Raw genomic sequence first — 11,675 nt, forward strand, 5'->3', positions numbered from 1 at the left:
AGGAAGATGGGCATAGATGTGAGCTCAGGGCCAGTCTTCTTCAGCAAAAAGAGGAGGATTGGCAGCAGATGTTAGCTCAGGGTTAATCTTCCTCAAAAAAAAGAAAAATTGCTCAGATACTTAGTCATTTAATATCAAAGAAGACAAACTGCCCACTCATTTGCTCAAAAGTGATGGAAAAAGTCTCTGCTGTGAAGAAATCAGAGACAATGTTATATTTTGGTTTATCACACCTTGTTGAAACAGTGCTTGAACCACAGTTTTGCCTGTCATTAGCAGTATGGTATACATTATATGATCATCAAATTCCAAAATCTTTCTTGCTGATCTCTGTGGTACATATTTTTGGTTTCTTCCCTCCAAACAACCCAAATTCCCTAACTGTTTCTAACAGATCCCCATGTTTATTTGAGTAAGCTCTTCCTCTATTTCCTCCACTTAACCATGTGCATCTTCAAGCGCAATGGATACCGAATTAGTGTAGGACTTAATTCTAGGCAACAAGGGTTGAGGGGAAACCTGTGTGGGACTCTTTCTTAGAAAGAAACTCCAAGGAAGAAACTTCTCTTTGTCTATTGAACATTGTCAGTTGTCATGTCTGCTGGCCAATTATGGAACTGGAGCAGGTGTATAGTAACCATGACAGAAGATAGTTTGAGAAAGACAAAATGGAATAGTGCAAGTTGCGTGGGTCCAAGGTCATGCTATTTGAGCACAGAATTAACTGACCCTTGAAGTGCTCTACCAAGGGACTTATTATTTTGTGAAATTATCATTTTTTTCTCATTCTTTTAACCAATTCATTTAGAATTTTCTGGTGTTTTCAACTAAAAGCATCTTGACTAATAAAATCTACATGTTCTTTTAACTTACCCCAGATCTCAAAGGACCATGATCATTTAAAGGGTGAGGGGTAGAAAGGGGAGAAAAACCATTGTAGTCATACCAAGTGTTAATCATGAGACAATCCTGTATGATGGTTTATATACGTGTGTGTGTGGTTCCTGTTTAAAAGAATACATGGGGCAAATCTCAGCTCACCTACTTCCTGTTGTAATCCTCAGCTTTCTTGTACGCAAAATGAGAGTCTAGCATAGAGTTCTCCAAGAAACATCTAAAATTTTACGGTTGTAGAACTGCAGCACATCAAATGTGCTTCAATCTTTGCTGACTCCTCTGAAAACTGATGTGAGTCACTGAGAGAGACCTTTGGACCTGATCCTTCAAGAAACCCAAGGTGTCTGTACTAAAGACACTATATGGCTTATGTTATTAGGAGAGTAGGAAGGCAAGAACTTTCCCACCTCTACATCTGAGATTTACAGACACCTCTTATGCTTAAATCTAACGCCACTAACAGAGGTCATTCATGCACCATCGGCCATTGAAAAGACAATCAGAAACCAATATACCATAAAAATGGTTATCTGTATGTTATCTTCAGATATTGAAAGAGAAAATTTTGGTACAGCTCAATGATTGTCATTAGCCAAAAAAGACTCCTTGGTACTAAAATGTCGCCACAAAATTTAAGTACTTAAAGACCAGTTATTATTAGCATTCATGAAAGTAGCTGGTACTAAATCAAGCTAATGAACAAATCTTTTGTTCTTGTTAAGATTTACCTTCAGGAACACCTGTCTGGCTAATAATATCTTACATTTAGATTATCCTGAAAGAGGAACCAGGAATGTGTCACCATCTTTACTTTCTACCTAAAGACACAAACCTCAGGAATGGGTCCCAAGGTCACAGAACTGGGTCGTGAATTTAGATCTCATGATCTTGTCTTTACACTACTTGCCTCTAAGCGTTGCCCTCAGAATACAGTCAAATTCTGAAAGATAACACGAAATACAGCCCCCCATAAGTTTTTGTAGCCTCATTTCCTACCCCTCCTAGTCACTTGCACTCTACAATATAGTCAGTCTCAACTAATAAATGCTTTCATGACAGTTACATTGCCTTGTTTCTTTATCTTTTGCACATGTTTTCTCTGTGCCTGGAATATTTTCTTCCCTTTTATCAATCTAACTCCTATGTAGGATTCTGATTTAGGCTTTGTGAATGCTCCCAAAAAACCTTGTATTTCCCCCACCTAGCACTTATCACTTTATACTGTAATTGTATTCATTTGTATTCCAGGCTGTCCTCCTTAAAAACAAACAGTATCACTCTATCCATATTTGAATCCTCTTTTACTAAATGTTGAAGGACTGAAACAATGAAAGAGCAAGTCCAAGTCTCTATCCATCAGGCATGCTATGCTCACCCATAACCAAAGTCAACATTTCTTGAGTGTGTTCTTTTATCTGATTTTATTTCCTTCAGAGGATATACATAAAGGAAAAATATTGTCATAGCTGTCCTTCTTTGATCAAGAATATCTGTCTTGCATAGTCTCTCTGCCCTAATTCATTCACCATCTCAAAAAAATTATTCAAGTAAAGGGTCCATCTATTAAATGTAATAAGTACTTTCATGCTATTTACTTTCCATTAAAATAAAGTGGAGCATATTTTTCTTAGGTAAAAATCCTGGAAACCAGAGTTGTGAGAAGTGGTGTTTTTCAATCCAACAGTGGTGATTCATCTTAGAAATTAAGGTTTCTGAGTGGAAAAAACCTCACTAAAGTGCCAAAGCCAATAGTCCCCCTACAATGCCGTATCCTTTATCATCAGCAATAATTTGTTTCTGCTATGCTAACCCAAGCTCCAAAACATAGGGTCAGAGAATGTCTCTGTTTGGAGTCAGACTTTCCTCAACCCTAATGTAGAAGGACATTCATAAGGCAAAACCTGCTTTTGATTTACAGAAGCCACTCATCCTCAAGAGGATTAGCATATCTGTTGTCCCCTTTGTCATCTCTCCAAACATTGTTTACCTATTTTAAAGTAAAATGTTTCTTCTGCTTAAGTCATGGAAGACTGGTATGTTTCTGAACTCTAAAGTCAGACTGCATCTCTTGGGAAGACAAATGAGTTTGTAGCCTTCTTTGACTTTCATTCAAAGAATCTTAATTGAGCACCTTTTAGGCATTATCTATTGGGCTAGGCACCAGAATTACCAAGAGTAAAAGACGGAGACCCTTTAGAGCCCTTTATGAGCTAGTAGAGAGAGCTACATGGAAACAAGTAGTTATAACTCAGAACATTAATTGATATTAAGCAGATACAGAGAAGATTATGTGAGAATATAGGTGGTTAGTTGAGATCATGCCTGTCTGTCTAGGGGAGTCTGACTACTTTCACCAAGTAAATTGTATATTAGATTTCAAGTAAGATAGGAGTTTGTTAAAAGCACCTTTGTGTGGAAAGGTAGATGAAGCAAAGGAAACAGTGAGTCCAGAGGTAGTAGGAAGGCTGTATCCATATCATGATAAAACTTCTCCTCAATTCAACCACATGTACAATCCATGCAGCTATCCCATGTATCTCCCGTTTTTGTAGCACAGCACATGGATGAGTAATTGCATTTTTTATTGAATTAATCACTCCTTTAGATGACATTTAAACTCAATCTCCTTCTTTCTCTACCTTCCTGGTATAGGTCCATGATGAAATCTTGCAGATGTTACTACAATATTAGAAGATACTTTTCAGCTCTCTGGTGACTTCAAAATGAGTTTTTATCATCATTATAGTTAATAATAATTGCAAATAAAATTCTCAGCTTTTATGTCATAAAAATTGATTCTCACTATACACCTCTCTATGAAAATGTCATATCCCTTAAAAATTGCTACTAGAACAAATTATAATACAAAGCACTTACATAGCATTTTTGTTTTGGGAGATAATTTAAGTTTATTGCCCTTCTGTTAGTGGGAAGAAAAGCCTTAACAGGGTTAATTGCCTTCCCCAAGGCCACATGATTCATTGTGGTGCAGGGAAAGTGAGAATTCAAGTTAAGAATGACCCTCCAAAGGAAAACCCAACCAGTTTGCCTTTTGCTCTATTTGCAGGTAGTAGGGTGGGCTGTGTAGGTGCGATCTTTCTTCCCGACCATAACTAAAAAACAAACACACAAAAATATGAGTTCTGTGAAGAATTTCCAAGAGATAAGCCTGTTCAGAAGGTAAACTTCTTTTATTTCAGGGCTTACCTCCCAGCTTAAATCTAGTTCTGCTAATGTAACACCATGCCAGGTCTGTCCATATGAGGTCAGTTTTGAAAATGATGATTAGTTTTGTTCCAACTGTGGTATACTGTTGCCAGTTATATCCCCCAGCATGGCATGTATCCAAGGGCTGAAGAACATTTATGAAGAGAAGAAAGGCTATTGTGATATTTCTGACTACCATTGTGTTGCTAAATTACAGCTCAAGCTGGCAAGAAGGGAAACACTTGTCCAGCACACATTCTATTTAGTGTGACTATGGATCTCCCTAGTTACCAAAAAGTGTTGATTGCCAGATGGCCTCAAACCGGAGTCAGAGAACAAAACCATTGCAAGCCAAACAAAATGTCAATACACTTTTTTGAGAAATTTGTTATAAATTTGAAAAACAGAGCAAGGCTTCCAATTTGGTTTACATGGTCTTAAACATTTATTTAGTTCATTTAAAAGCCGAGAGAACTTAATAATCATTTAATAATCAACAAAAATTTATTCAATGTCTACTATGTGAAAGGCTTTGTGTCAAGTAAGCCCTGTGAGGGATAAAAAAGATGCACCCAATGAGATCTCAACTTTAATAGAATTTATGTTATTTAATAACCCTAAGCATCATTTTGAAGTTGTCAGGCTCCATCTGTGATATCCAAACACAGACCATTCTTTCAGGAGGACAAGCACAAGTGTGTCTTATTTAGTAGTCCTTTAGCTCAGTGTTTCTGAAACTTTAGTGTCAAATCACCCAGAGAGCGTGTTAAAACACCAATTGCTGGGCCCTACCCCCAGAGTTTCTAATGGATTAGGTTTGGGTAGTGCCCAAAAATTTGCATTTCTAACAAGTTCACAGGGGATGTTAATGCTGCTGGACAGGGGACCACACTTGAGAAGTACAGCTTGAGCTTATTTATTTCATGCTACATTTGTAGAACCATATCTTTTCAGGGACAATTAGTGATTTGTCATCACAAATTTATCATCAAGAATATTTTTACTACCTGACCAAAACATGAGTTTGCAGAAAACTATTAATATCTTACTTTTCCAAAAAGCAAATAAAGTAATATTAAATATTTTCAAAAGCCTTTCTGATTTACTCAAAAATACATTTTATGACAATACTTCCTCAAAGTAAAAGTTGCCATTCAAAAACTATAAATGTCAAATAAAAAAAATAAACTTGCTATTTTACTATGAAAAAAACAATAAAGTAACAAACTTACCAATTATTTTAGCATTGTCACTCTTTATTAAAAAGAAAATAAAAATCTTGAACACTTCCTTTTGAAAACAGTTGAATTTATAATCATTTGGAATAAAATTGTCTTACAATCTTTTAAAGTTTAAATACTTGGTCATAAATGCAAATCGTAAATGACTATAAATTGGTCATCAGCAGTATTTCTAACTTGTGGTTCTATTCATGTTTATCACAGGCTGTGATTTTTGCCTTAAGCATAAGAGGAAGTTGTGTCAGAATAATTAAAAAGATGTACACCATTTCTAAGAGAGAGAAAAAATTCTCACACATACAACATCCTTCTTCTAATTTTTGTTAGTCTTCTCTCCTGGTTTTTTCAAATATCACCACTTAAGAGAATGGCCCATTCTCCTAATGCTGAAGGAAAATCTGTACCTTGCCAAATGGAACTGTAGGGTTCACTGAATACTGGTGATAACTCTTCCTTTAGTACATCTGAGTCTGTGTTGAGATCATAATTTAATAAAGTTTCTTTCCTCTTTTCCCCTTACGACTAAAGTCCTTAGGATTAGGACTAAGAAGACTCTCTAAGACAAGGTACACTATAGAAGCATATTATAATCTTTGCACTTAGAATTTCACACAATAGTGAAATTGGAGGGATGTTACATTTTGCATGTTGTTGAGACAGGAACCAGCCTAATGAGGTAGTCATCCGCAAGGCCCCTGGCCTAACAAGATAAAGCCCCAACCAATCAGCAAGCTAAGAGAATTAGATAGACACCACCAAGATCCACATTCTGCAGCCTCAGGACTTTCCTGGCCTTACACATGCACCCCAGAACCCAGGAGTTGTCTGAAGGTGACCCCAGCCCCATTATCATACTAAAAATCACACCCGGGGTGGACACCTAGCATGCTAACAATACATGCATCACATGTGATAGCATGTCGAACAACAGTGCAAGCACAAGAAAAACCCTACCTCTACATGCCATGACAAGGAGCTCCTCCCCAGCCTTTGTGTAATAAAAAGCCCCACCATCCCTCTCCCTAACAAGCCAGTCACTTGCCCCTTTCCTTTCTGCACTAGTTCTCTTGTGCCTCCCTTGTGTACAAGCTAATAAGCTTTTACTTTTCTACTGCTGGTTTTTGACTCTCTTGATTTCTGTCCTGGGGGACAAGAACCCAATGTGCCAATGACATTATGACAACACAAACAGCTGGAATTTTTTCTTATATGTTCTTTGTATTGCTAATTTTTTGTGGGTGTAATTTGGATAGTTAATTATGAAATACTCTTTGAGACTAAATTGCAACACCAGCCCAAGTACCATGTGAAATACAGAGGTGGTACCCATTCTTTAGCCAAAGGCTGTGGAATTAACAACCAGTAAGATGTCAGTGGGTGCAATTCCAAGCCAATCTCACCATGTCAACTCATCATAATGCCACAACCCAAAATACCAATTTGCTAAAGACAGAAATCATTTTCTAACCATCATGCCCTTGAGTCTACAGATTTAATAAAAAATACTTGTGATAAGATTTTCACTCTCTTTTGCTCCCTTATTTTATCTCCAGTTTCTTATACTAGAATTTTGGATGAGGCTGTGGGCTAGACGTAGTAAGGGGAAAAAGCCTTTACTTGCATAATAACGCTTCAATATAAAAGGCAGTCAAAATTATCATGAAAAGGAAGAATTTGCCTGCTCATAAATGTTCTACTTTGAAGACAATAAAAATCCTAAAGAGAACTTCAAATATGTTTTGCAAAAATTGCAGCCACTCCAGCAGGAGTATGTACAAAGAACCTAGAACTTTTAGATCTTGGGATTCTTTTCTGCATAGAACTTGGAACCTGAGTGTGAAGAAAGTGATAGAACTAACAAGGCAGGTTTTGAAAAGAGGGAAGGGAAGGAGAGAGACTGATAGAAAAGGGTCACTAGACAGGAAAAGTAGAGAAATATGTGTACTATATTTTGGAGTATCCATAATAAAATAAAATATATATGATTCCTGATCCAGGAATCACCAACCCCGTTAATTCACACACAACTTCTAACTTCAAAAAAAGGATAGATGATTTCATTTACCACCCCTAGAAATACAGAGATGCTAGATTTATATTAAAATATGAAAGACATAAAAAAATTCTCACTTTTTTAAGCAAAGTTCTAAATTTGCAATTTCACTGGAAAAAAAGTAAACCAAAACTAGAGATTTAACTAGAGGTTTTAATTTGCTTTCAGTGTAAATAAGAGAAGCCAAGACAGGGAATAAAAATCCAAGTTTGTTGCCCAATGTGGAGACAATTCTTTAGAAACCAAGTTTATAATAAGCCAAGATTAGATCTGTATTTAGCATTCCCAGAGAGTCCTTAAAACTTTCCATTACAGAACTCAGAGTGAGAGATTCTTTTTAGAGTACTGCTACCTTGATGGGAAGATTTGCAGTCATTTCAGGAAAAGTTTTATTGCTTTACAAACTCTGAAATGAGAGAGGGTTTTATGAGTGCATTGCATTCAGCATTCCGTCCAAAGTCATCTGAGAACATGCCTGGCACCTTTATTTGACTTTCTCTGCTCTGTTCTTTCTTATCAGTTTTCACTATAGAAACATACCTGCTCAAGTACATCAGAAAAAAATGTGTCAGGGACTGGTTGAGCTGGAGAATGCCAAAAAGAAATGTCAAGCCAGCTGAATAATGTTGAACATTTTATTCCATTATGACTCCTCTCCAACCCTCCTTCTCCAACTCTGCCACCACAATGACCACAAGCAATCTTCATTGGCAACAGTTGCTGAATTTGACCTGCTGCAGATATCATCATTTTTTAAACTTCAAGTGGGGAAAACACACACACACACACACACACACACACACACACACACCTGTTCCTTCTCCTCCTACACATTTTGGCCTTTAAAGCTAATTTTAGTCAATGCAATTCATTTTCTTTCATTCCCATTACATTCTTTTTAGCAGTAGTTAAACTGTCAAGAGAAGGAACAGCCAGTGTTTACTACACTGACAATGGGGAACAATTCCTGAGAGGATTATTACACTGAACTATGGGAGAAAAGTCCCTAGAGGTTTCAGAATTTCTAAAATGGAGCAATTTACAAGTTATTAAGTATCTGGGTATTTCCAGAGCTCCAAAGTAAGTGGGTCACTTATCATTATCTGCAGGCCAACCAGATTCCATAAGGGAGTTTTATTTAAAACTTTCAGATAGTAACTTTAAGAGCGAGGAAAAATTAACTCTCAAAAACCATGCTTGAAACAAAAGAACATAGATTGTAAAAGTTCAAAGAGTCTTTTGAGCTCTAATATCTCATAGCTTTCCAAAAACCCCTCATCACAGAGTTTTTTCTTAGATTGTTACTGCATTTTGTTCATAGGCTAATGCATTACCTAAATATAGATAGCCACTTTTAGTATAAATTCCAAAAGCCATAAATGTTTCATAATTGAGCACATAATTTGAAGTAAGAGAGCTTTCCACTCATCCCTTTTTACTGTTGCAAATTGAAAAATACTCAAGTAATTACTCCCTTAATAGTTTAATGCTTGCAACTATATATACTTTATGAACATCACAAGCATCTTTTACTCCCCAGAGCAATATCAAGGGGGGGAACAAAAGAACTTAACTTGTACAATTAAACAAATCACCCAGAACTTTGATTCAAGACTCCTTCATTAAGCCATTAATATAATACACTGCCAAGTGGTGGGTTGTCCGATTTTTATGATGCCTTTCATTTCAATCCAGTGGCTGCAGTTAGAATGAAAAAACAGCATCTGCAAGATCAGCAAGATGATGCAAAACCCTTACACTAGAAACACTTTTTTTTGCCTCCACAGTTTGTCTGAGGGCAGTCAATGCCAGAGCACCAATACGGCAATGATTTTAAGTCCCAGAAAGTAGCACTCATTTGTCCTTAACCGATAAATAAAAGGGTAAATAAAACACTTGATTCCTATGACCTTAAACACTTAAATAGAAAACCACTGTTTATTTTATGGTTTTCTAAACATACTCAAAGGTAGATAAGCCAGTCATAATTCTATCCAACTTTAGGCTACAACACATATTTCCCTCTAGAGTTTATATATCTCAATGTGGACTGTCATATATGTACTGTTTCAGGATTGTTTCGTGATGGTATACTTATATAATTGAGATATGTGAGAATCTGACATGCAGAGAAAAACTTAAATCCTAAAGCTCAGCATTTTATTTCTAAACTTGGACACTGCAGAAAATCCAATGCCTGAAAAGATCCTGCTTTTACCATTAGAGATGGTGTAAATTGTCTAAATTTGGGTTCTTCATGATTTCAGTTAACTCTATGTGTTTACATATGATGGGAGTCTAATTATGCATCATTTGATATATTCTGGAAACCTCACTGCTTTTAAAAATAATTGCAGATAAATAGAGGAAAATGTTCAGTTTATGGTCTATTTATCACTGAAAGACTCTAACAAAAGGTAGGTAAGTTCACAAGAAAGAGACTTATTGCTGAAAATTAGATTCCTCTTGTAATTACAGTCTATGTGGTATTTTCAAAGGCTTGAGATACAAACCAAAAAGCAATGTAATCATAAAAAGCCAGTCTGCTCAAATTTTGGAATCTCAGTAAAAGGTTTACAATTGTATGTGAATTAGAGATTGCAGTAACTAAGGATAATCCACAAGTTTATCAGGTTTTTTTCTGTAAAAGAGTTCCAGAGAAACCCATCACTTTTCCCCAAGATGCAAAGCATCCACACAGACAATAATCTAATACAGATAAGTGGCAAGATAGAGTAACTCCTTCATTGAAACTCTGGTTATTTATAAGTGTCCTTGTAAGTAAAAACATCCCAAATACGAACAAAGAAATAGATGTAAACATTACTTAAAAATAAAACAGAATAGTAAAATTCCGAGCTTGGTCCTTTTCCTTTAACCATATCATACAAGCCTCAAATTTAAAATAAGCACCTGAATTACAGAATGTCTCCAATTATCTCACTGATTTTTGAGTTATATGATAGCATACACATGAACATGTGTTTTATACTCACTCACTATAGTCACTTTAGTATAACCACCAGTTCAATTCTCACAATGAAGGATGTACATTTCTTTGGAAAGGATAAAAAGTCCCAAATCCATATGACAATGAAATACTGTTATCAAATTTGTATTTAAAATGTTATTTGTTTCCAGTAGTTTGTAAATTCTTCACCAGTTCCACCAAGAAAACTAATGTGGACTAGAAACTCTTCTAGAAGCTCACTAAACTTTCTTCCTGAAATATGGCATTGACAGATTCTCAGTCAAAAAATCAAAAGTCAACAAGGTAAAAGAATAGTTAAGTGGGAACTACTCTTTCTGTCTACACACAAATGCAAACAGAACCAAATGCTTCACTCAGATCCAACTTTCGATTCAAACTCAAACCAACTAGGTATCTCCACTGTCAATGTCCTGCCATACCAATGTCCGTGTGCTAGGTAGATGAAAGAAGATACATATGTAGAAGTAGAGAGAGGAGAGAAAATCTGGGTCCTACCTTGATTGTTTTCGAGGGCTGGCACTTGATGTGATGGGACACGCTTGCAGTTTGGTTCATGTTTCAGGACCCTGGACAGTGCACGATCCCAGGTGGAGTTCCAGGATGAACTAGAGATCAAGTTGTCTTTACCGGACTTCAGCAGGAGCTGCTGCTGTTGCTGTTGCTACTGCTGTTGCTTCTGCTGCTGTTGCTTCTGCTTTCTCACTCCGGAGGCTGAAACGCTGTCAGACTGGAGGGATCTGTATCTCACTTAGCCCTAAATAAAGCATTCACTTGGTTCATCATCCTTAAAGCTCTTGGCGATATGGAATAGAAAGCTAAAGTCTGTTTCAATTCACTTGCACTGTGCCTTTTCAGTACTGAGATGTGACAGCTTCACAGCACAGCCAATGATCTTGGCTCTCATTCTCCTTCCAAAGGGACGAATACCAGAAAACATACAGAGATCAATTGCAGTACCACAGTTTAAAGGGATACTATCAACTCCCCTGATTCTAGCCAAGTTCACACTTCTTTTCAGTGCACAGGAAATCTTTCTCTTTCTCTCTCTTTCTCTGTCTCTGTCTCTCTCTCACCTGGATTTTTTTTTAATCACAATTCATTCTCATTCGCATAATGTTTTATTTCTTCCTGGGTAGTGGTTTGCAGCCAAAACACCAGTAAATGCTGGAAAAGGACCTGTTGCCTGATTTAAGATTGCAGATTTTCACATCTGTATGGTAAAGGATTCACATTCTCTATGGATATTTAAGAAAGTCTGCAGTAACAGCCAGCCAAGAGGTCGACT

General features: G+C 36.7%; 1 protein-coding gene across 1 annotated transcript in view; it reads right to left on the minus strand.

Annotated features, from left to right (window-relative positions):
• The window catches only part of DPP10 (dipeptidyl peptidase like 10), a 1,237,611-nt gene extending 1,226,527 nt beyond the window's left edge, over positions 1 to 11,084 (minus strand). Inside the window, exon 1 of the mRNA XM_044769066.2 lies at positions 10,886 to 11,084. Within this exon, the coding sequence (XP_044625001.2) occupies positions 10,886 to 10,945 (60 nt within the window). The 5' untranslated portion in view covers positions 10,946 to 11,084. The remainder of the gene's footprint in view (positions 1 to 10,885) is intronic.
• Positions 11,085 to 11,675: the final 591 nt, after the last annotated feature.

Source organism: Equus asinus, chromosome 4 (genome assembly GCF_041296235.1).
Source record: "Equus asinus isolate D_3611 breed Donkey chromosome 4, EquAss-T2T_v2, whole genome shotgun sequence".
Lineage (NCBI taxonomy): Eukaryota > Metazoa > Chordata > Mammalia > Perissodactyla > Equidae > Equus > Equus asinus.